General features: G+C 51.8%; 2 protein-coding genes across 5 annotated transcripts; one reads left to right on the forward strand and one right to left on the reverse strand.

Moving 5' to 3' along the window:
- Positions 1-5,654: 5,654 nt before the first annotated feature.
- On the reverse strand, positions 5,655-7,532 carry LOC138666392 (trichohyalin-like). The gene has a single exon (XM_069754620.1). It carries the CDS (start codon positions 7,530-7,532, stop codon positions 5,655-5,657), a length of 1,878 nt encoding a protein of 625 aa, XP_069610721.1.
- Positions 7,533-8,147: 615 nt separating this feature from the next.
- CEP95 (centrosomal protein 95) lies at positions 8,148-19,306 on the forward strand. 4 transcript variants are annotated; one of them, XM_069749154.1, is made up of 22 exons: positions 8,148-8,304; positions 8,845-9,017; positions 9,091-9,219; positions 9,419-9,526; positions 9,909-10,022; positions 11,825-11,900; positions 11,972-12,078; positions 12,147-12,245; positions 12,318-12,554; positions 12,659-12,723; positions 14,086-14,225; positions 14,326-14,458; positions 14,522-14,633; positions 14,715-14,899; positions 14,999-15,091; positions 15,203-15,323; positions 15,403-15,572; positions 16,580-16,654; positions 17,414-17,566; positions 18,020-18,166; positions 18,241-18,312; positions 18,390-19,306. In XM_069749154.1, exons 2-22 carry the CDS (start codon positions 8,999-9,001, stop codon positions 18,564-18,566), a joined length of 2,532 nt encoding a protein of 843 aa, XP_069605255.1. In that variant the 5' UTR covers positions 8,148-8,304; positions 8,845-8,998; the 3' UTR covers positions 18,567-19,306. The 4 variants fall into 4 exon arrangements, with proteins under 4 accessions (XP_069605255.1, XP_069605252.1, XP_069605253.1 ...); XM_069749152.1 differs by having other exon boundaries at positions 8,167-8,304; positions 12,659-12,762; XM_069749151.1 differs by having other exon boundaries at positions 8,159-9,017; positions 12,659-12,762.
- The last annotated feature ends 5,769 nt before the right edge of the window (positions 19,307-25,075 follow it).

Raw genomic sequence — 25,075 nt, forward strand, 5'->3', positions numbered from 1 at the left:
AAATTGGCCCTGTCATTAACGTGCAAACCACCCTTGGGGGTAAAGGGGTTAATTATGTTCTATTTTGTGGTTTGTGTGCCATATCACATATTTTGTATGTTTATCATCGCTCTTGTTAGATGACGTCAAGAACGCAAGCGTGCTTTGATTGGCTCACTGTGCGCCTTGCGCATATGTACATTAATGACGCCATGCTCCGGATCCGCCACTCGCTCTTGTAGCTTGCACTTCACCATTCATTTATCTAGCGCATTTGCTCCTGATAGATAACGTCAGGACTGCAAGCGTGCTTTGATTGGCTCACGTGTCGATAAAGGGAAGGAGCGTTCCCAAAGAGATGATTCAGCACCCCAGCATGGTGTTAGCTGCTGTGTCTCTGGCTCTGAATGACGACCAAAATGGACGTTCCTGTTTTATGGTTTAGCCATAAACTTAGGGACTCCCACCTTGCTGACCTCACAGGTGGACTGTTTTCTGGGAGGTATGCCTATTTTGGAAAATTATCAAACACTCCTTGTTTCCATATCTTTGGCCTTGAAGCTCACAGGCCAACGATATTGGCTTTATTTTTTTCACCTGTGATTTTACCGTGTTTTAGAGTCCAAACATGGTATGTCTGTGACTTTCTGCTGGGCAGAAATTCATTTCCCAGGTTTCCGATGGCCTTAAATGTCGCAAAACCGCTGCCATGCGTAATGCCAAGTGCCCATATCCTGGAAATCTAATTTTCATGTTTCTAGGATTACTGTGTGTTATTAAATTGGACTTTGAGTATTCTGCGCTGGAAACAAAGAGAATCTTGGCGGGAAATTATGCTTAGCTCTGCCAGTGCTGGTATGCAATAAAACTGACCATTTGTTGGCAGGGAGGGGGGACTGGAAATTCACAAAGGGAGAAAGAAGGGGCTGCAGCAGTGCGAGGGGGATGCTTGCAGGACTTGGTCTCACGGAATAATGGAAAAATAATTCAGATCTTCCTGACGCAGAGGCGCAAATGTTCTCTAATACCAACCGGGCGTCTCTGACACCAACCAATCACAACACGTCCCCGCCCACAGAGGAGTGCTCTGGTACATGCCCACTTGCACAAAGTGAAAATGGACATTATTAATAAAGGAGGAATAAAGAGAGAAGCGGAGGAAAGACAAAACTGCTGCAGCATCACTGCAGCTACAACAACAACCAGGGGGCAGAAGAACAACCCACACAACCAATCTATGGACTACCAGAGAGGCACCACGCAGGTCATAGATTATAAAATGCCTTTATTTAATATTGTTGGCAAAGTTAAAAAACAAACATCTGTGCACATAACAGGACTAAAAACAACACTGCTGATAGTAGTCGCCACGTCCCGAGATCGTGCACCCCGATGTGCGTTTCGGAAGATCTCCTTCATCAGGGAGTGGCTATTGTGGAGTTCCGAGATATTTTATACCATACATCCTCCTATCACCATGGCCTGAGTGTAAATGGCGCATGGGCAATCAGGAGGATCCAGATGTCCAAGCGCCCGCATCACGTGACCAGACGTACAGAGGCAGGGTACCCGACGTAACCAAGGACACAAAGACGCAGCGCGCCGGGACAACGGGCCACAAACCGGGCATGCACACAACCAGGGGCACGGTATTGGAGGAATGGTGACTAAGAACTATAGCAAATACGCTGTTACATCTATAGAAAGCTAATAACGAGACTAAGTAAGGATGATTAAGGAGCTATTGAGAGTATATAGCGGAATACTGGCACATTACAATTAGTAATGGGGGATATCACATACTGCATAAAAGAAATTTACATATGAAGTGAATTAATGAATAAATATAGTTAATTTTACATACACAGAAATAATGACCCTGCCAATAAATACACGGCCGGCCGAATCCTGTGTATTCATTGCATTATTCTGAAAACTTCATAAATAAACTACATACATATTCTAGAATACCCGATGCGTTAGAATCGGGCCACCATCTAGTGGTGAATAAGAAACCTAATAACGAGACTAAGTAAGGATGATTACCAATTATGATTACTAATTCGCGGCCGGACTGCACCTGTTGCTGATTGTTGGGTGTGACCAATCAGTGAAGCCAGAGCCGGCTCCAGGTTTTTGAGGGCCCCGGGCGAAAGAGTCTCAGTGGCCCCCTCTTTAACACATACCATGATTCATGATGCACAGATACAGCAGAGAAATATACCACAGCCAAGTAGCATATAACACAGCCCACGCAACATATAACACAGCCCACGTAGCATATAGCACAGGCCACATAGTATATAGCACAGGCCACGTAGCATATAACAAAGCCCACGTAGTATATAGCACAGCCACGTAGCATATAACACAGCCACGTAGCATATAGCACAGCTATGTAGCATATAGCACAGACCACGTAGTATATAGCACAGGCCACGTAGCATATAACACAGCCCACGTAGTATATAGCACAGCCACGTAGCATATAACACAGCCACATATCATATAACACAGCCCACGTAGTATATAGCACAGCCACGTAGTATATAGAACAGCCACGTAGCATATAACACAGCCACGTAGCATATAACACAGCCACGTAGAATATAACACAGCCCACATAGTATATAGCACAGGCCACGTAGTATATAGCACAGGCCCCGTAGCATATAACACAGCCCACGTAGTATATAGCACAGCCACGTAGTATATAGCACAGCCACGTAGCATATAACACAGCCATGTAGCATATAACACAGCCCACGTAGCATATAGCACAGCCACATAGTATATAGCACAGCCACGTAGCATATAACACAGCCACGTAGCATATAGCACAGCCACGTAGCATATAGCACAGGCCACATAGTATATAGCACAGACCACGTAGCGTGTAACACAGCCCACGTAGCATATAGCACAGCCCACGTAGCATATAGCACAGCCACGTAGTATATAGCATAGCCACGTAGTATATAGCATAGCCACGTAGTATATAGCACAGCCCACATAGTATATAGCACAGCCCACATAGTATATAGCATAGCCCATGTAGTATATAGCAGAGCCCACGCAGTATATAGCAGAGCCCATGCAGTATATAGCACAGCCCACGCAGTGTATAACACAGCCCACGTAGTATATAGCACAGCCCACACAGTGTATAACACAGCCCACATAGTATATAGCACAGCCCACGTAATATATAGCACAGCCCACGTAGTATATAGCAGAGCCCATGCAGTATACAGCACAGCCCACGCAGTGTATAACAGCCCACGTAGTATATAGCACAGCCCACGCAGTGTATAACACAGCCCACGCAGTATATAGCACAGCCCACGTAGTATATAACACAGCCACGTAGTATATAACACAGGCCACGTAGTATATAACACAGCCCATGTAGTATATAACACAGCCACATAGTATATAGCACAGCCACAAAGTATATTGCCCAGCCATGCATATAGCACAGCCCACGTAGTATCTAACAGAGCCACATAGTATATAGCACAGCTCAGAGAGTATATAGCACAGCTCACGCAGTATATAACACAGCCACATAGTATATTGCCCAGCCACGTAATATATTGCAGTCCACGTAGTATATAGCACAGACGCAGTATATAACACAGCTCACGCAGTATATAACAGTCCACGTAGTATACAGCACAGCGATGTAGTATATAGCACAGAGACGTAGTATATAGCACAGAGGCGTAGTATATAACACAGCCCATGCAGTATATAACTCAGCCCACGTAGTATATAGCAATGTGGGCACCATATCCCTGTTAAAAAAAAGAATTAAAATAAAAAATAGTTATATACTCACGTTCCGTCGGCCCCCGGATCCAGGCGAGACGTTTACCGATGCTCTTCGCGACGCTGCGGTCCCAAGAATGCATTGCGGTCTCGGGAGATGATGACTGGGAGATGATGACGTAGCCGTCTCGCGAGACCGCTATGCCATCATCTCGCGAGACCGCAATGCATGGCCCGGAGCGTCGCGAGGAGCGGGAAAGGCACCGGAAGGTGAGTATATAATGATTTTTAATTTTTTTAAAATTATTTTTAACATTAGATCTTTTTACTGCATAGGCAGCATCAATAGTAAAAAGTTGGTCACACAGGGTTAATAGCAGCGTTAACGGACTGCGTTACACCGCGGCATAACACGGTGTAACGCAGCCATTAACCCTGTGTGAGCGCTGACTGGAGGGGAGTATGGAGGGGGCACTGACGGAGAGTAGGAAGGGGCGAATTCACGGCCAGACTGTGCCCGTCGTTGATTGGTTGCGGCCTGCAGCTGCGACCAATCAGCAATGCGGGATTTCCGTGACAGACAGACAAACAGACGGAAGTGCCCCTTAGACGATATTTATAGATTCCTCCTATACCGTGCCCCTGGTTGTGCGCATGCCCGGTCTGTGGCCCGTTGTCCCGGCGGGTCTGTGTCCTTGGTTACGTCGGGTACTCTGCCCCCGTACGTCCGGTCACGTGACGCGGGCGCTTGGACTTCTGGATCCTCCTGACTGCGCATGCGCCACTTACACACGGGCCATGGTGATAGGAGGATGTATGGTATAAAATACCCCGAAACTCCACAATAGCCACCCCCGACGAAGGAAACCTTCCGAAACGCGCGTCGGGGTGCGCGATCTCGGGACGTGGCGACCCTTAAAGGTATATAATTATAATTGCTCAAATCCCTCCTTGCACGTTGCACCATTGCTATTACGGAATATAAGTGTGACCCATTATTGTTATGGCAATTTCTTTCTTTGCACAATGCACTTTATAGGATGTAATATATTAATTTGTTTTTTATACACTTATTCAATTAATTGTGTGCACAGTTTCTCATTATAGCTTATATATATGCACATTAGTTTTTTTTCTATTGGGGGATTTGGTTATATATACATTGGGTGTGCCATTACCATCGGTCCTTGAAGCAATCAGCAGTGTTGTTTTTAGTCCTGTTATGTGCACAGATGTTTGTTTTTTAACTTTGCCAACAATATTAAATAAAGGCATTTTATAATCTATGACCCGCGTGGTGCCTCTCTGGTAGTCCATAGATTGGTTGTCTGGGTTGTTCCTCGTGTTCGGTGGTTTCCACTCTTCTTCACAGAGCACCGTGATTTTTGAAATTATATTTCAGATATATTATATATATTTTCATTGGCAGCGATTTTCGGTGTGTCTGTGTTTCCACAACCAAAACTAAATCACAAGAGCCAGCCTCCACAAAATCATATATTCCTCTCCTGTATCTCATCCCCTATCTCATCCTCTGCTGTATCTCATTCTCTGCTGAATCTCATCCTATTCTGTACCTCATCCTCTCCTGTATCTCGTCCTCTCCTGTATCTCAACCTCTCCTGTATCTCAATCTCTCCTGTATCTCAACCTCTCCTGTATCTCGTCCTCTCCTGTATCTCGTCCTCTCCTGTATCTCGTCCTCTCCTGTATCTCGTCCTTTTCTGTATCTCATCCTCTGCTGTATCTCATCCTCTGCTGTATCTCATCCTCTGCCGTATCTCGTCCTCGCCTGTATCTCATCCTCTTTGTATCTCATCCTCTACCGTATCTCGTCCTCTCCTGTATCTCATCCTCTTCTGTATCTTGATCTCTGCTGTGTCTCATCCTCTCCTGTATCTCACTCATCCTCTTCTGTATCTCGTCCTCTGCTGTATCTCGTCCTCTCCTGTATCTCGTCCTCTGCTGTGTCTCGTCCTCTGCTGTGTCTCGTCCTCTGCTGTGTCTCGTCCTCTGCTGTGTCTCGTCCTCTCCTGTGTCTCGTCCTCTCCTGTGTCTCGTCCTCTCGTGTCTGTCCTCTCCTGTGTCTCGTCCTCTCCTGTGTCTCGTCCTCTCCTGTGTCTCGTCCTCTCCTGTGTCTCGTCCTCTCCTGTGTCTCGTCCTCTCGTGTCTGTCCTCTCCTGTGTCTCGTCCTCTCGTGTCTCGTCCTCTCCTGTGTCTCGTCCTCTCCTGCGTCTCTTCCTCTCCTGCGTCTCGTCCTCTCCTGCGTCTCGTCCTCTCGTGTCTCGTCCTCTCCTGTGTCTCGTCCTCTCCTGCGTCTCGTCCTCTCCTGCGTCTCGTCCTCTCCTGCGTCTCGTCCTCTCGTGTCTCGTCCTCTCCTGTATCTCATCCTCTTCTGTATCTTGATCTCTGCTGTGTCTCATCCTCTCCTGTATCTCACTCATCCTCTTCTGTATCTCGTCCTCTGCTGTATCTCGTCCTCTCCTGTATCTCGTCCTCTGCTGTGTCTCGTCCTCTGCTGTGTCTCGTCCTCTGCTGTGTCTCGTCCTCTGCTGTGTCTCGTCCTCTCCTGTGTCTCGTCCTCTCCTGTGTCTCGTCCTCTCGTGTCTGTCCTCTCCTGTGTCTCGTCCTCTCCTGTGTCTCGTCCTCTCCTGTGTCTCGTCCTCTCCTGTGTCTCGTCCTCTCCTGTGTCTCGTCCTCTCGTGTCTGTCCTCTCCTGTGTCTCGTCCTCTCGTGTCTCGTCCTCTCCTGTGTCTCGTCCTCTCCTGCGTCTCTTCCTCTCCTGCGTCTCGTCCTCTCCTGCGTCTCGTCCTCTCGTGTCTCGTCCTCTCCTGCGTCTCGTCCTCTCCTGCGTCTCGTCCTCTCCTGCGTCTCGTCCTCTCGTGTCTCGTCCTCTCCTGTGTCTCGTCCTCTCCTGTGTCTCGTCCTCTCCTGTGTCTCGTCCTCTCCTGTGTCTCGTCCTCTCGTGTCTGTCCTCTCCTGCGTCTCGTCCTCTCGTGTCTCGTCCTCTCCTGTGTCTCGTCCTCTCCTGTGTCTCGTCCTCTCCTGTGTCTCGTCCTCTCCTGTGTCTCGTCCTCTCCTGTGTCTCGTCCTCTCGTGTCTGTCCTCTCCTGTGTCTCGTCCTCTCCTGTGTCTCGTCCTCTCCTGCGTCTCGTCCTCTCCTGCGTCTCGTCCTCTCCTGCGTCTCGTCCTCTCCTGCGTCTCGTCCTCTCCTGCGTCTCTTCCTCTCCTGCGTCTCGTCCTCTCGTGTCTCGTCCTCTCGTGTCTGTCCTCTCCTGTGTCTCGTCCTCTCCTGTGTCTCGTCCTCTCCTGTGTCTCGTCCTCTCCTGTGTCTCGTCCTCTCCTGTGTCTCGTCCTCTCCTGTGTCTCGTCCTCTCCTGTGTCTCGTCCTCTCCTGTGTCTCGTCCTCTCGTGTCTGTCCTCTCCTGCGTCTCGTCCTCTCCTGTGTCTCGTCCTCTCCTGTGTCTCGTCCTCTCCTGTGTCTCGTCCTCTCCTGTGTCTCGTCCTCTCGTGTCTGTCCTCTCCTGCGTCTCGTCCTCTCCTGTGTCTCGTCCTCTCCTGTGTCTCGTCCTCTCCTGTGTCTCGTCCTCTCCTGTGTCTCGTCCTCTCGTGTCTGTCCTCTCCTGTGTCTCGTCCTCTCGTGTCTGTCCTCTCCTGTGTCTCGTCCTCTCGTGTCTCGTCCTCTCCTGTATCTCGTCCTCTCCTGTGTCTCGTCCTCTCCTGCGTCTCGTCCTCTCCTGCGTCTCGTCCTCTCCTGCGTCTCGTTTTCTCCTGTATCTCATCCTCTGCTGTGTCTGTCTGTGGCTCGTCCCTTTTTATAGCTCCTCTCTATCTTGTTCCTCCCTCTTCCTCTCACTCCTCCCCTTTTCTCACCTCACTTTTTCCCTCGCTCTTCCTTTTCTCTCGTTCTTCCTCCTAATTCTCGCCCTTCCCTCTTCCTCTCGCTCCTCCCTCTTCACATGTGGCTCCTCCCTCTTCTCGCTCCTCCCTCTTTTCCTCACTCCTCCCTTTTCCTCTCGCTTCTCGTCTTCTCCCTCTGACGTCACTGTTTGGCGTCAGCTCTGTTCTGACCTCTTGGTCACGTGTCTGTGTTGCCCATACTTCTGTCACCATAGTAACAGCAGCAGTTGACCACGCCCCCTTACGTTTCTTGTTTCACTTCCGACCCCGCCCTTTTCCATCTTAGACGGTGGTGACGTCATTGACGGGACTACATTACGGCGGAGGAATACTATGTGGAACAATATTTTGCGGTTTTGCTTCAGAATATTTTTTATTCTCCCCGTCTTTTGTTCGGTTTCTCCGTCCGGATCTCGCTGCTGTGACGGTCGTTATATAATTATTCCGTTTACTGTTTGCCAGCGTGACGTCATAACCGGAAGTTACTACCGGTCCGTGGCAACCAATCAGCGCGCACTGGCGGTTTAAATGCCCCAAACTATTCATGTCTGTCCGGCTGCAGGCTGGACCCGGCGGGAAGGACTGGGGGTGACTAGAAACTGATTATATCCTGGACCGGGGATGACTAGAAACTGATTTTATCCTGGACCTGAGGTGACTAGAAGCTGACTGTTCTCCTTCCTTGGACCTGGGGTAACTAGAAGCTGACTGTTCTCTTCCCCTGGACCTGAGTTGACTAGAAGCTGACTGTTCTCCTTCCCTGGACCTGGGGTGACTAGAAGCTGACATTACCCTCTACCCTGGACCTAGGGTGACTAGAAGCTGACATTACCCTCTACCCTGGACCTGGGGTGACTAGATGCTGACTGTCCTCCTCCCCTGGACCCGGGGTGACTAGAAGCTGATTGTTCTCCTTCCCTGGATCCAGGGTGACTAGAAGCTGACTATTCTCCTCCCCTGGATCCAGGGTGACTAGAAGCTGACTATTCTCCTCCCCTGGATCCGGGGTGACTAGAAGCTGACTATTCTCCTCCCCTGGATCCGGGGTGACTAGAAGCTGACTATTCTCCTCCCCTGGATCCGGGGTGACTAGAAGCTGACTATTCTCCTCCCCTGGATCCGGGGTGACTAGAAGCTGACTATTCTCCTCCCCAGGATCCGGGGTTACTAGAAGCTGACTATTCTCCTCCCCAGGATCCGGGGTGACTAGAAGCTGACTGTCCTCCTCCCCTGGACCCGGGGTGACTAGAAGCTGACTGTTCTCCTCCCCTGGATCCGGGGTGACTAGAAGCTGACTGTTCTCCTCCCGTGGACCTGGGGTGACTGGCGACTGACGCTGGAGCACAGGATGGGCTCGGTGGAGTCAGGTCGGTACCTTCTCCCTGGTATTGCTCCCTCTTCACACTGCTCCTCGCTGACACTTCTCCCCTCCCCGCACAGACTGGGTCGCCATCGCTAACAGCCTCCTGTACCGATGCCGCCTCTCCCTGCCTGTGGCTGCGCTGACACACTGTGACGCCCGGGTCTTTGTCGCCCTGTACGAAGCCATTCTGGGTGAGCCGGTGCCAGGTACGTAGCGCGTCACATGACCCTGCGGACGGCGGTCCACCGGTGTTGTCGTGAGGACCACTGTTGCCTCTAAATCTGCCACATTGTAATAAACCCTCAGCTGAGCGCAGGACTGCAGCAGAAATGGGACACGGTGCCATCTATTCACTGACAGCAAGCAGCAGTGACGCCGGCCCTTTAATATTCCCCTAATCCACAGATCTTATTGCCGATTCTCGCACCACGGAGGACGACGCCCACAACGTGCAATCGGTGATCGACTCGCTGGCCCTGGACTATCTGCAGGTCAGCCTGTCCCACATCACAGGTGAGTGCAGGGCCCAGTGTGCAGCCACGGTCTTCGCCCCCTCGCTGTCCTCGCCATCCTTACCGTCCTCGCCATCCTTACCGTCCTCGCCATCCTTACCGTCCTCGCCATCCTTAGCGTCCTCGCCATCCCTACCGTCCTCGCCTCCTCGCCATCCTTACCGTCCTCGCCGTCCTCGCCCCCCTCGCCATCCTTACCGTCCTCTCCCCCTCGCCGTCCTCGCCATCCTTACCGTCCTCTCCCCCTCGCTGTCCTCGCCCCCTCGCTGTCCTCGCCATCCTTACCGTCCTCACCTCATCATCCTCGCTGCCATCCTCGCCCCACTCACTCTTTCACCAGTCTTGACATCTCGCTTCTCCTCACCGGCCTCACTTCCCCATAGGAGAGAACGTTGTCCGCGGAGACACTGAGTCCATCAAAAACCTTCTGGAGATATTTGACGGCTTATTGGAGTATCTGACTGAGCAGATAAGTGAGGCGTCCTCCCAGAACGGAGGTAAGAACAGCGAGTGCAGCTCCAGAGTAAAGCGCAGCATCAGAAATCTATGTACACAGTGACTGCACCAGCAGAATAGTGAGTGCAGCTCTGGGGTATAATACAGGATGTAACTCAGGATCAGTAATGTAATGTATGTACACAGTGACTGCACCAGCAGAAGAGTGAGTACAGCTCTGGGGTATAATACAGGATGTAACTCAGGATCAGTAATGTAATGTATGTACACAGTGACTGCACCAGCAGAAGAGTGAGTACAGCTCTGGGGTATAATACAGGATGTAACTCCAGATCAGTAATGTTTGTACACAGCAGGGTGGATTTGATTTAAATCTAACATTTAAATCACGATTTAAATCACGACTTAAATCACTAGTCAGTAAGGCTTGATTTTAAATCAGTGATTTAAATCAAAGTTTCTACCTAACTGAATTTGACTCCGCAGAGGTCCCAGCCTCTTCTTCATGGCAGAAATGTTACAACATGAACAGAGTTGAGAAAAAGACCTTAATCCTATTGTTCTACAAACCTATGAATACAGAATCAACCCCTTCAGTGCCAAGTCCAAGAAGTTAGACAATATGTTTCTGATTGTTTGGAGTGGAATAGATCTGCACAACACAAGAAGAATGTGAATCTAAGTGTGAGGAGGAGGAAGGGCAAGCAGACAAGAAAATGAAAGTGAAACTTTGAGCACAATACTGCAGCATAGCCACAGACAGACAAGTCTGGATCTGTTTGTGTGTACGATCTGAGGTTTATTACATTCTTTCCTTATAATGGCAGCAGGCCGTAAAAGAGACCCAGTTTGGGAATATTTTAATGAAGCTCCTTCGCCTATCGGTAAGGCAGGCATGCGTGCAAAATGCAAACGATGCAAGGCCTGGTGGCGCGAATGAGGCAACATCATGAGAAGTGCGGTGATGAAGATGACTCATTCCCAAACTGGGTCTCTTTTACGGCCTGCTGCAATTATAAGGAAAGAATGTAATAAACCTCAGATCGTACACACAAACAGATCCAGACTTGTCTGTCTGTGGCTATGCTGCAGTATTGTGCTCAAAGTTTCACTTTCATTTTCTTGTCTGCTTGCCCTTCCTCCTCCTCACACTTAGATTCACATTCTTCTTGTGTTGTGCAGATCTATTCCACTCCAAACAATCAGAAACATATTGTTTAACTTCTTGGACTTGGCACTGAAGGGGTTGATTCTGTATTCATAGGTTTGTAGAACAATAGGATTAAGGTCTTTTTCTCAACTCTGTTCATGTTGTAACATTTTTGCCATGAAGAAGAGGCTGGGACCTCTGCGGAGTCAAATTCAGTTTTGAGAACTGCGTAAGTAAAGCGAGCGTCTGTGATAATATAGGAGAATCCTACAGAAACCTCTGGAAGAGCATGGCATTGTGAATGTTACACATATATAGCCTTTATTCTACTGAGTTAAACAACTCAGCTTTATCTCATGATGGAAGAACCTTTGGATGGTAAAATATTTTCCTCAAAAAGCAGTTTATTGAAAAAAATCCGATTTAAATTAAAAAAAATCCGTTTTAAATAAAAAAAATTCCGATTTTTATTTTTTTTTATTTAAAAAAAACAAAAAAAAAAAACATATATTTTTATCCATCCTGGTACACAGTGACTGCATCAGCAGAATAGTGAGTGCAGCTCTGGGGTATAATACAGGATGTAACTCAGGATCAGTAATGTAATGTATGTACACAGTGACTGCACCAGCAGAATAGTGAGTGCAGCTCTGGAGGCCAGTGATGTGTATTTGTCGTCCCTCTTTTTTTCAGAAGATGGTTATCCTCTTCTCAGGGGGCAACTTGCGGAGTTTGGGGGGGATGGTAAGGTCCTTCCTCCATCTTTAGGGTAAGTCGTGAGTTGCAGTTTTCGTGCCCCCCGTTCTATGACTCCGGGGTCTGATCACGGCTCGTCCGCAGGTCTCTCTCCTCTGATCTCCATCCTCCATCTTGGGGAGTTGACGGCTCGGAGTCTACGGCGGAGCTGATCCATCTGGGGGACACGGCGCACACGTTCACGCTCAGAGGTGATTATGGGGGGGATTTGTTCTGATGTCGTCAGCCGCTTACTGACGTGTTTCTGATGTGATAACAGGTCTGGATCTGGTGACCCTCAGGAAGGAGGTGGAGCGACCGCAGACCCCACGGCCCCCCGCCGCTGATCGTTACTTGTCTGCTGTCACAGGGGGCAACAGTAAGTGACGCACCACTGGGGGGCGCTCTGGGCCGGTGGGTGGGAGACACTGAAGAAAGCTCCTGTTTCTAGGAAGCCTCGAGCTGAACGGCCACTCGCTGGAGGAGCAGGAACGCGCCACACAGCCAGGACCGCCGGAGCCGCCAACCGCCGTCCTCCTAAAGCGTCCTTGTCAGCAGAATCGGCCACCGGCGGAGGACAGAGACGTCCTGGTGTCGCTGAGCAGCGCGGGGTCTTCCCTCAGCGGTCCGGTGAAAAGAATGGAGCGTCCAGATGGGAGAAGGGGTCCTGCCGCCCCAGGTCATGGAGGTAAGGTGCCCCTTATACAGGGCTCCAGTCACATCCAAAGCTGTGCCATCTTCTGAGAGGCGCGATGCTCTGCCAGGAGGAAACCTGCTCTCTTCTTACTTCAGATGTCCATGAGAAGAGTGAGGAGGCCGAACAGCGGAAGTCACCGGCGACAAGGAGAACAGAGGAGGCACGTGAGGTGGACGGGGTGGCGAGGAGGACAGAAGAGGCACGTGAGGTGGACAGGGTGGTGAAGAGGATAGAGGCACGTGAGGTGGACGGGGTGGCGAGGAGGCACGTGAAGTAGACGGGGCGGCAAGGAGGACAGGAGGCACGTGAGGTGTGCGGAGAGGAGGACAGAGGAGGCATGTGAGGTGGATGGGGTGGCGAGGAGGACAGAGGAGGCACGTGAGCGGTGCGGCAAGGACAGAGGAGGCACATGAGGTGGATGGGTTGGCGAGGAAGACAGAGGAGGCACGTGAGGTGGGCAGGGCAGCGAGGAGGATAGAGGAGGCACGTGAGGTGGACGGAGCGGCGAGGAGGATAGAGGAGGCACGTGAGGTGGACGGAGCGGCGAGGAGGATAGAGGAGGCATGTGAGGTGGACGGGGTGGCAAGGAGGACAGGAGGCACGTGAGGTGGACGGAGTGGTTAGGCGTATAGAGGAGGCACGTGAGGTGGATGGGGTGGCGAGGAGGACAGAGGAGGCACGTGAGGTGGACGGTGCGGCGAGGAGGCACGTGAGGTGGACGGGGTGGTTAGGAGTATAGAGGAGGCACGTGAGGTGAGCGGTGCAGGAGGGTGTAAGGTTGGGAAGCAGGCATGTGAGGTGAGTGCAGCAGGGCGTAAGGATGGGCAGGTGAGGGGCGGGGTGGCGAGGAGTTGGGCAGGGAAGGGGCGGTGAGGATCAGGATGGGGCGTAAACAGGACAGTGAGCAGCGTGGGGATGGGGCAGCTAGGAGTGGAGGCGAGGAGTGGGGCTAGGATAGAGTGGGACTGTCCGGGAGGGGCGGCGCGGACAGGATGGAGAGGAGTGGGGGTGGAACAGGGCATCAGGCAAGAAGCGCGGCAGGGATGGGGTGACGGGACCGTGGAGTATGGGTAGCGAGGGACAGGGCGGAGTAGAGGGGTGGGACAGGGGTTGAGGAGCAGCGCAGGGATATAGCAGGATGGGGAGGCGGGGCAGCGATGAGTGGGCAGGGACTGGGTTCATCTCCTCTCTGTCCGGTTTCCTGCTCACCCTTTCTCTATCCATTTTTCCGCTCACTCTCGCTCTCTCTGTCCGGGCTCACTCTCGCTCTCTCTATCCATTTTTCCGCTCACTCTTGCTCTCTGTCTCTGTCCGGGCTCGCTCTCTCTGTCCGGGCTCGCTCTCTCTGTCCGGGCTCGCTCTCTCTGTCCGGGCTCGCTCTCTCTGTCTCTGTCCGGACTCGCTCTCTCTGTCTCTGTCCGGGCTCGCTCTCTCTGTCTCTGTCTGTCCGGTTTCCCTCTCAAGCTCTCGCTCTCTCTCTCCGGTTTCCCGCTCACCCTCTCCCCCATTTCCCGCTCACCAGGTGCAGAGGTCGGGGTGTCACCGCTCTGCCCCGGACCTTCACCTTGTGACGCTGCAGAGCGATGGAACGTCGTCCAGAGAAGGACACGTACAGAGCGGAGCCACGCGGCCCCCTGAAGACCCCGAGCATTCACTACTGATGTGAGTGGCAGAGTCCATCCCCCGGCCAGCACCCACAAAGCCCCGCCCGTAGTAGCAGCGGTATGTAGTGTCTGACTGTGTATCGGTTCTGCTCCCGCAGCTCGCGGACCCCGGACCCCCTGTCGCTGGCGGACGAGCCGCTGTCGGTGCAGAGAGCGCGGAACAGAGTGTCGGAGCTGGAGCTGCAGCAGATGTCGGAGAAGCTGTCCCGCCGGCTGGACGAGCTGGACCAGGTGAGTACGTGCGGGGCCAGTGCCTCCGTGTTGTGCGTCACTTACCCTGCGTCTCGCTGACAGATGCTGAGGAAGGCGCTGGGGGGTCCGAGCGGCGGGGAGATGAAGGAGGATGACAAACTCTCCCAGCACAGCGACAGCATCATGGAGATCCGCAGGAAGAAGCGGCTGCACGGTAATGACAGGGACATTGCTGTGGGGGTCAGCACTGGGGGTCCGGCCACTCTATAACCAGGCGTTTTTTCCCTCCCCGCAGCTCCACAGCACGTGCAGACCCCCGGTGCCAGGCCCCGCTCGCTCTCCTCCTCTCCGCTGCCGCCTCCGCGCCGCTCTGTCTCTGCGCAGTTCGAGGACGCTCTCAATAAGGACGGCCGCGGAGAGATAGGCAAGATCCGCCGGGGTGTTCAGAAGGAGCTGGACCTGGAGAGGCTGAAGGCCCGGGTACATGCTGCTGACGTGAAATGGCTGATAACAGAGAACAGTAGTTGATATGATCTGTGTAGTCCTTTCGAGTCTGTGACCGCCTGTCTCGCCCAACAGCGGCTGCGCCGAGCCTACGAGGACGAATTGAAGGACTTCCAGGAAACGGAGAAACAGAAACTGGCAAAGCTGAAGGCCACGCTGCGGGCCGAGGTGAGTGACCGCCCCGGACTGACTGACACCAGAGAGTTCACACGGGAGGTGTAGAACCGGGCTGGAACCTGCGGGGGCGCTGTGGTCACATCTTCTGTCCTTCTCCCAAAGGAACAAGAATATAAAGAAAATCTTCAGGATCCTCCACGGTCTCATCCAGAGCGGGTGTACGGCGGCAAACGGGCACCACCGAGGCGCTGGACCCCCAGCCTCCAGAAGCCAGCAGGCCCAAGTAAGTGCCCCTCGCGGGGCTGTCTGGGGGGTGACGCCGCGGCCCCTCGCAGAGTGTGACGCTGTCCGCTCTCTTACAGTGACGGTCGCGGAGAACGATCTGCTTCCGCTGCTCCTGGAGGAGTTTCCTCACCTGCAGATCTCTCCCCACGCGCTCGGCGCCATGTGGAGGGGGCAGCTGGCACAGGTGGAGCAGCTCGCCAGGTCTGTGCAGGAAGACGAGCGGAGCGAGCGCCAGCTGCGGAAGGAGGTGAGAGGGGCCGTGCACAGGGAGCGGGGGCGCCATGGCTGGTGGGGTGTCTGTTATGATCCGGTGACCTTGGAGCTGCATGAGAACTTTCAATGGAGAAGGTGTCCACTATACTGACCGCAATCCTGAACTTAACACTGCAACTAGAAGTAGCCGTGGAGTGTACCTAACAATCCTAGACACCTCGTCACAGCCGGAGGACTAAATACCCCCTAAAGATGTAAATCGGAATACTATCTTGCCTCAGAGAAAATCCCCAAAGGACAGACAGCCCCGCACAAATATTGGCGGTGAGTTGGAGAGGAAAAAACATACGCAGGCAGAAAAAACAGGATTTAGCACAGGAGGCCACTCTAGCTAGATAGGACAGAGTTCTGTGCGGTCAGTATAAAACCCTGCAAAAAAATCCACAGCAGAGTATACAAAAAACTTCCTACATCTAACTAAAGATGTAGGAGCGTATATCTGCAACTCCAGTGAATCCTACAAACAGAGCAGGAATAAAACTGAAACAAGCACACAGCAGTGTGCCACAGATACAAAAACTAAACATTTATCTTTGCTGAATTTGGCAGCAAGCAGGAGAAGCCAGAAAGAGATCCAACACTTCACAAGGAACATTGACAACTGGCAAGGGCTAAAGGATCCTGCACACCTAAATATACCAGTCAGAATTGTAATTATCCGATACACCTGGCCAGGACTGCGAGTTAGAGACAACTGCATTCCCACCAACAATCACGGGAGGGAACCCAAGAGCAGAATTCACAACAGGTGTCTCACCCTCGGGGTCATTACGCCCCTCCAGGAGTCTCACCCTCGGGGTCATTGCACCCCTCCAGGGGTCTCGCCCTCGGGATCATTACGCCCCGCTGGGAATTTCGCCATCGGGGTCATTACGCCCCTCCAGGAGTCTCGCCCTCGGGGTCATTGCGCTCCGCCAGGAGTCTCGCCTCAGGGTCATTACGCCCCGCCGGGGTCTCACCCTTTTGTCCCTGTCTCTGTAGGTGCAGGAAGCGCACAGGAAGCAGGAGCTGCTGGTCGGCCTCGTCCAGAGGGAGCAGGAGCACAACCAGCGGCTGGTCAGTGGCGCCCTCCCCCCTAATCCCTGGTTGTAGTGGGCTCCCCTTTCCCACCGCTGCAGATGTAAGATCTCCACTCGCCCTCACTGAATGGAAACCTCCCTGCACTGCTACGTAGCAACAGCCCCTCAGCTCTGACAGCAAGACAGGGTCAGGACAGCTCGTTACCAGTCTGGACCACCCTCTGGAGCTTTTGCTGCTCACAGTCCTGTTTCCTGTCTGGCCCCAGCCTGATCCATTGTAACGAACCAGTGCTGCATTGTGGCGGTGCATCAGTGTGGGGGTGCAGCCTTGTGGGGGTGTGGCAGTGCAGTAGGCGGTAGTGTGGGGGTGCAGCGGGCGGTGGTGTGGCAGTGCAGCCGTGTGGGGGTGCAGCGGGCGGTGGTGTGGCGGTGCAGCCGTGTGGGGGTGCAGCGGGCGGGGGTGTGGCGGTGCAGCCGTGTGGGGGTGCAGCGGGCGGTGGTGTGGGGGTGCAGCGGGCGGTGGTGTGGTGGTGCAGCCGTGTGGGGGTGCAGCAGGCGGTGGTGTGGCGGTGCAGCCGTGTGGGGGTGCAGCGGACGGTGGTGTGGCGGTGCAGCAGTGTGGGGGTGCAGCGGGCAGTGGTGTGGCAGTGCAGCCGTGTCGGGGTGCAGCGGGTGGTGGTGTGGCGGTGCAGCTGGCAGTGCAGCAGTGTGGGGGTGCAGCGAGTGGTGGTGTGGCGATGCGGCGGTGCAGCATGACGTGTTGCGGAGGAGGATAATATTATTTATGTCACTGTAGAAAGACTTCAAGGACCGGATCCGTCTGCAGAAATTGGCGCAGAACCGTCAGCGGGAAAACCGGCAGCAAGTGACGCGAGCGAAGAGATACTACGACGACTACCACGTGCAGCTCCGCGCCAAACTGCTGCGGGCCCGGACCAGAGAGGAGCAGGTGAGTGCGACCCCCGCTGCTGCCCCCCGCCCCCATCATCCTCACAGCAGTAGGGTTGTCACTGTTGCATCCAGGTTAGACCATGGCGTTGTTCCTGCGCTGATACATTGTAACAAGCTGCAGCTCACACAGGATTGTCGGCCATCTATGCTGCTGTAACAATCCCCCAGCTGTGATCAGAACATGGCTGAGCCTCAGGAGGTGCTGAGGGTTTGTTACAGTGTGTCAGTCTGGACAATGCTCTAAACATCAGAAGTAGAATTGCCTGACACACTGTAACAAACAGTCAGTGCTTCTGTCCAGACCGACACACTGTAACGACCTGTGCACAGGACCCGATGGCTGTCAGTCAGCAGAGACTATATGTGAGGTCCTGGACTGGGGGGATACTGCGGCGGCCCCTTGGCTGTGGGCAGGACCCCGTGGCTTGACCCGGCCTTCTTTTGCCCCCAGATGTTTCAGCAGCTGTTTGCGGAGGGTCTGGAGCTGCAGAAGCAGCGTCTGCGGGAGGTGCGTTCCTACGCCAAGGAGCAGCGTGAGGAGCAGCGCCGGCGGCACCAGGACGAGCTGCAATCCATGGAGAACTACTACAAGGATCAGGTAAGCAGCGACTCCCATCATCCGCCCCCGGCCGAGACGCTGGCCGCCCACTATGTAATCCCTTCCCTCCACAGTTCTCCATGATCGCCGACGCCGTGAGCCGAGAGCGGCAGCAGCTCCATAGCCGGGAGAAGGCGCAGTCCAAGGTGAGTGTCCCCCGAATATCCCACTGCGCCTGATCATAGTGCGGACCCCCAGTAATGTGCGCCATCTCCCCACGCAGAACGTGCAGCAGATGAAGCGAGAGCTGCGGGCGAAAATGGAGAAGGAAATCCAAGATCTGCAGGAGATAATCCTCCGCACGGATGAGGACGCCTTCTTCAGGGAGCTGGAGGCCGAGCGGCTGCAGCGGAGGCTGCACATGGCGTCGTTCCAGTACAGCAAGAGCCACGGCCTGTGATACACCAGGCGGCCACCGGAGGGCGGCAGACAGTCCCCCTGCACTGAGGCTGGAAATACGCTGTACTGCTCCAACGTATCGGGAGACTGTGCGGCTGTGCTGACCCGATGTGTCGGGAGACTGAAATCCTGTGTGCCACTCTGACGTGTCGGGAGACTCTGCGGCTGTGCTGACCCGACGTGTCGGGAGACTGAAATCCTCTGTGCCACTCTGACGTGTTGACGTATCGGGAGACTGAGCTGCAGTGACACTGTGCTGCTCCGACGTGTCGGGAGACTGAAATCCTTTGTGCCACTCTTGCGTGTCGGGAGACTGTGTGGCTGTGCTGACCCGACGTATAGGGAGACTGAAATCCTCTGTGCCGCTCTGACGTATTGGGAGGCTGAGCCGCGATGACACTGCTGCTCCGATGTATAGGGAGACTGAAATCCTCTGTGCTGCTGTGCCACTCTGACGTGTCGGGAGATTGTGTGGCTGTGCTGACCTGACGTATAGGGAGACTGAAATCCTCTGTGCTGCTCTGACGTGTCGGGAGCCTGAGCCGTAGTACCGACAGACTGCACTGCACCTTTTCTAAAAAAAAATTGAGGTAGCCCGATGGCACCGCCACTTTCCCTTCCTCGTATGCCGCCGTGCCTTACTCCCCCTTCCCCATGAATGATGTTTGTGTCTCCAGATAATTTATTGGGTTTTTAACTTTTTTTTTTTTGCAATGAAAACAGTAAAAATCCTGATAATGAGTTGTCGGTAATTATTACATTCTGTCCTCCATGCTTTACACGGCTGTTATACAATGAAGGCTGCTAGGAAGCGGAGCAGCGAGCACAGCGGCAAAAGCAGGAAAATGGCATCTGGCTCTGTGAGGCAGGGCCGGGACAAGGTATTCTGGTGCCCTCTGCCAAACCTCGGTGACCCCGCAGATCTCCTAATGCACCCCTGCTCTTGCTCTGACAACGATCCTATATTAAATATCAGACCCAAGGACGTCATGGAAACCAATAGCTATGAAGGTGGCAAGCGATTGGCAGATAGCCCGATGAAACCTAAACAAGACCCCATTATAGATAAAGGGATACGTCTGATGGTTTTTACATCTGTCATGCGACAAATAGTTTGCAACCAAGTGATGATGATTTTGATGCATTCTATATGTACTGATGGTGGTTCTGGTGTCAAGTTCTTGTAATGGTGATTCTTTTGACGTATTCATGTTGTAGTGATTGTTCTGGTGATGTATTCATCTGTAAATAAATGGGTCAGTAGAACCACTGTCAGTACATGAATCTGTCACTAGAACCACCTTTGGTAGGTAAATGCATCATCAGAAGTAAATGCATCACCAGAACCACCATCCGTACATGAATACAACGCCGGATCCACCATCCGTACATGAATACAACGCCGGATCCACCATCCGTGCATGAATACAACACCGGATCCACCATCCGTACATGAATACAACACCGGATCCACCAAGCTTAGTACAGCAATCGGTTGTAATGTCAAGTCAGGCACACATACATTGGTATATCACAAACCTACGGCTCCCAGAATGCCATTAACAATGGTAGGCCGGCGTCACACTTATTGTATTAAAAATCGGTCCGATTCTCTCGGTTGAGAGTTGCACAAGTGTTCTCCTTTATGGTCATCCATGTATAATCCATTTGCAATACGGTTTCCTCGCATCTAAGTATCTGACATCCATATGCAATCCGATTTTAACAAGAGCTGGCATTTTCCCATGCTCCAGAGGGGAGTTCATGGGTATATTGTTGGTTTATTATTTTACTTTTATTACAGGAGATCGAGGGCGTCGGGGAATTAGGTGTGGCAGTAAGTATGTTTTAATTAAGAACAAGAAAGGAGTCTGTGTCTTTATTTCAATTAAAGGATTTTTTTTGTTGGGTGTCTGTGTTTTCTTAACAATTTGACTATGTGGTTAGTAATGGGGGCGTCTTATTGACACCTCTCCATTACTAACCCTGGGGCTTGATGTCACAAAGGTGACATCAACCCCCACAACTATTAACCCACTTGCCACCGCTACAGGGCAAGTGGAAAGAGAGAGGCTAAGTGCCAGAATTGGTGCATCTTAGAGATGCGCCTTTTCTGGGGTGTCTGCTGATATTTTTAGCTGGGGGGGGGGGGGGTAATATCCATGGTCCCTTCCTAGGCTATTAATATCAGTCCACAGCTGTCTGCATAGCCTTTGCTGGTTATTCTAGGTGGACCCCATGTCATTATTTGGGGGGGGGGGGGCTCCCCTATTTTAATAGTAAAGGCTAAGTATACAGTTGTGAGCTGATATTAACCCCTTTCTAACCTCGGACGGGATAGTACGTCCGAGGTCAGAACCCCCGCTTTGATGCGGGCTCCAGCGGTGAGCCCGCATCAAAGCTGGGACATGTCAGCTGTTTTGAACAGCTGACATGTGCCCACAATAGCGGCGGGTGAAATCGCGATTCACCCGCCACTATTAACTAGTTAAATGCCGCTATTAAACGCAGACAGCGGCATTTAACCGGCCGGGTGGCCGGAAACAAGCGCATTGCTGACCCCCGTCACATCAGGGGTCAGCGATGCTTCTGTATAGTAACCATAGAGGTCCTTGAGACCTCTATAGTTACTAATCCCGGCTAGCTGTGAGCGCCACCCTGTGGTCGGCGCTCATAGCACACCTGCATTTCTGCTGCTGCTATGTAGCAGAGGCGATCGAGTTGTGCCAGCTTCTAGCCTCCTAAAAAAAAAAAAGTGAAAAAATATAAAAACTTAAATCACCCCCTTTTGCCTCATTCAAAATAAATCAATAAAAAAAAAAATGCAACCTACACAGATTTGGTATCGCCGTGTTCAGAATCGCCCGATCTATCAATAAAAAAAAAGCATTAACCTGATCGCTAAACAGCGTAGAGAGAAAAAAATTCAAAACGACAGAATTACGTTTTTTTGGCCACCGCGACATTGCATTAAAATGCAATAACCGGCGATCAAAAGATCATCTGCACTGAAATGCTATCATTAAAAATGTCAGCTCGGCTTGCAAAAAATAAGCCCTCACCTGACCCCAGATCATGAAAAATGGAGACGCTACGGGTATCGGAAAATGGCGCAATTTTTTTTTTTTTAGCAAAGTTTGGAATTTTGTTTTCACCACTTAGATAAAAAATAACCTAGTCATGTTAGGTGTCTATGAACTCGTAATGACCTGGAGAATCGTAATGGCAGGTCAGTTTTAGCATTTATTGAACCTAGCAAAAATGCCAAACAAAAAACAAGTGTGGGATTGCACTTTTTTTGCAATTTCACCGCACTTGGAATTTTTTTCCCAGTTTTCTAGCACACGATATGCTAAAACCAATGATGTCGTTTAAAAGTACAACTTGTTTCGCCAAAAAAGAAGCCCTCACATGGCCATATTGATGGAAAAATAAAAAAATTATGGCTTTGGGAAGGAGGAGAGCGAAAAACGAACACGGAAAAACGGAAAATCCCATGGTCATGAAGGGGTTAATAACCTGGGAAGCTCCATGGGTATTACCCCCTTCCCAGGCCATAAACATCAGCCCCCAGTTGTTGGCTTTCTCTCTGCTGGTTGCGAATATTGCTTAGGAGCCCACGCCCTTTCTTTCCCTAATCTTTTATTAATTAAATACGAAATACGTGTTCAGTAATTTGCACACACACTATATATATCTATATATATATATATAATGTGTGTGTGTGTGTGTGTATGTATATCTATATATATAATTGTCTAAGGGTTTTTCCGTCTGTCTGTCTGTCCTGGAAATCCCGCGTCTCTGATTGGTCGAGGCCGCCAGGTTGCCTCGACCAATCAGCGACGGGCACAGTCTGCCGCGAATTCGCCTCGACCAATCAGCGACGGGCACAGTATCGACGAGATGTCATAATGGTTGCCATGGCGACGATGATGTCATAAAGGTTGCCCCGACCAATCAGCGACGGGCACAGTCTGCCGCGAATTCTGGAATCATCATTGTCCATATACTACGGGGACATGCATATTCTAGAATACCCGATGCGTTAGAATCGGGCTACAATCTAGTATATATATATATATATATATATATATATATATATAGTGTATTCTATGTGTATAGATCTATTCTATTGTAGGCGGTCAGGGTGATTTTACTGTACACCGCACATGAATTACTGGCTTTTCGAAGGACACCGCTGCTTAAAACACAGCACTCGCAGCATGTGCGTTTTTTTCTCACTCCCATAGACTTGCATTGGCTAGACTCGGCCGATATACGCTAGTGAGACGCCGGCTGTAGGGAGATGCTGGGAGTTGTAGTCACTCTATCAGACTGCCGACCATACAGGACCCACAGCACTGATGAGACGTAGTCAGTACCAACAAGTAAACATTCACATCCAGGGAGGGGTCTTCTAGATGACGATGTCTCTGCTTGGAGTTGTTTCTTTTTGCCTCCATCTTGTCCAGACGCCATGATGACTTCTCTCATCCACAGCTCGTCTCTGCAGACCTTCCTCTTCTCCGTTCTTCTGTAGCACATCCCCACATGGTGCCCAAAACACTTACGGCAGTTTTATTCAGGAGCATTTTAATAAAAAAAGCTCTATATTATGCCCTAAATAAACATCCTATGGCCGCCACACTGTCCGCCCTTGTGATCTACACCCGCCACACTGTCCGCCCTTCTGATCTACTCCCGCCACACTGTCCGCCCTTGTCATCTACACCCGCCACACTGTCCGCCCTTGTGATCTACACCCGCCACACTGTCCGCCCTTGTGATCTACACCCGCCACACTGTCCGCCCTTGTGATCTGCACCCGCCACACTGTCCGCCCTTGTGATCTACACCCGTCACACTGTCCGCCCTTGTGATCTACACCCACCACACTGTCTGCCCTTGTGATGTACACCCGCCACACTGTCCGCCCTTGTGATCTACACCCGCCACACTGTCCGCCCTTGTGATCTACACCCGCCACACTCTCCGCCCTTGTGATGTACACCCGTCACACTGTCCGCCCTTGTGATCTACACCCGCCACACTCCGCCCCTGTGATCTACACCCGTCACACTGTCCGCCCTTGTGATGTACACCCGCCACACTGTCCGCCCTTGTGATCTACACCCGCCACACTGTCCGCCCTTGTGATCTACACCCGCCACACTCTCCGCCCTTGTGATGTACACCCGTCACACTGTCCGCCCTTGTGATCTACACCCGCCACACTCCGCTCTTGTGATCTACACCCACCACACTGTCCGCCCTTGTGATCTACACCCGCCACACTCTCCGCCCTTATGATCTACACCCGCCACACTGCCATCAGCAGCTATAACTGCCCCACTTAACCACGGCCTATACCTGGATGTCCGCTCACTAATTTTCCCTTACACTCTATCTCCACACTGTCCCTCCACCATGTCCACTCAGCCCCACAGTCACTTATGTAAAGTGTAATGTCCTCCAAAGCCCCCAAAATATAGTGTAATGTCCCCCCAGCCCCCCATATATAGCGCAATATCCCCCACAGCCCCCCATATATAGCGTAATATCCCCCACAGCCCCCATATATAGTGCAATGTCCCCCACAGCCCCAAGATAGTGTGTAGTGTTCTCCCACAGCCCCCATATACAGTATAATTAATCAGGACCAGTTCCCCCACATCCCCCCATATATAGTGCAATGTCCTCCACAGCCCCCCATATATAGTGTAATATCCCCCACAGCCCCCATATATAGTGCAATGTCCCCCACAGCCCCAAGATACAGTGTAATGTTCTCCCACAGCCCTCCATATACAGTATAATGAATCAAGACCAGTTCCCCCACATATAGTGTAATGTCCCCCACAGCCCCCCATATATAGTGTAATTTCCCCCCACAGCCCTCCATATATAGTGTAATGTCCCCCACAACCTCCACATACAGTGCAATGTCCCCCCACAACCTCCACATACAGTGCAATCTCTCCCCACAACCTCCATACATAGTGTAATGTCTCCCACAGTCCCCCATACACAGTATAATGAATCAGGATTTGTTCCCCTACAGCCTCCTATATATAGTGGTGTCACCCACAGCCCCAAGGTAGTGTAATGTCCTCCCACAGCCCCCCATATACACTGTAATGTCCTCCCACAGCCCCCATATATAGTGTAATGTCCTCCCACAGCCCCCAAATATAGTGTAATGTCCTACCATAGCCCCCATATATAGTGTAATGTCCATCACAGCCACCTATATATAGTGTAATGTCCTCCCACAGCCCCCATATATAGTGTAATGTCCTCCCACAGCCCCCAAATATAGTGTAATGTCCTACCATAGCCCCCATATATAGTGTAATGTCCATCACAGCCACCTATATATAGTGTAATGTCCATCACAGCCCCCATATACAATGTAATGTCCATTACAGCCCCCATATAGTGTAATGTCCCCCACAGCCCTCCATATAGTGTAATGTCCTCCCACAGCCCCGTTATACAGTATAATGA

The sequence above is a fragment of the Ranitomeya imitator genome, chromosome 2 (assembly GCF_032444005.1).
Source record: "Ranitomeya imitator isolate aRanImi1 chromosome 2, aRanImi1.pri, whole genome shotgun sequence".
NCBI classification, from domain to species: domain Eukaryota; kingdom Metazoa; phylum Chordata; class Amphibia; order Anura; family Dendrobatidae; genus Ranitomeya; species Ranitomeya imitator.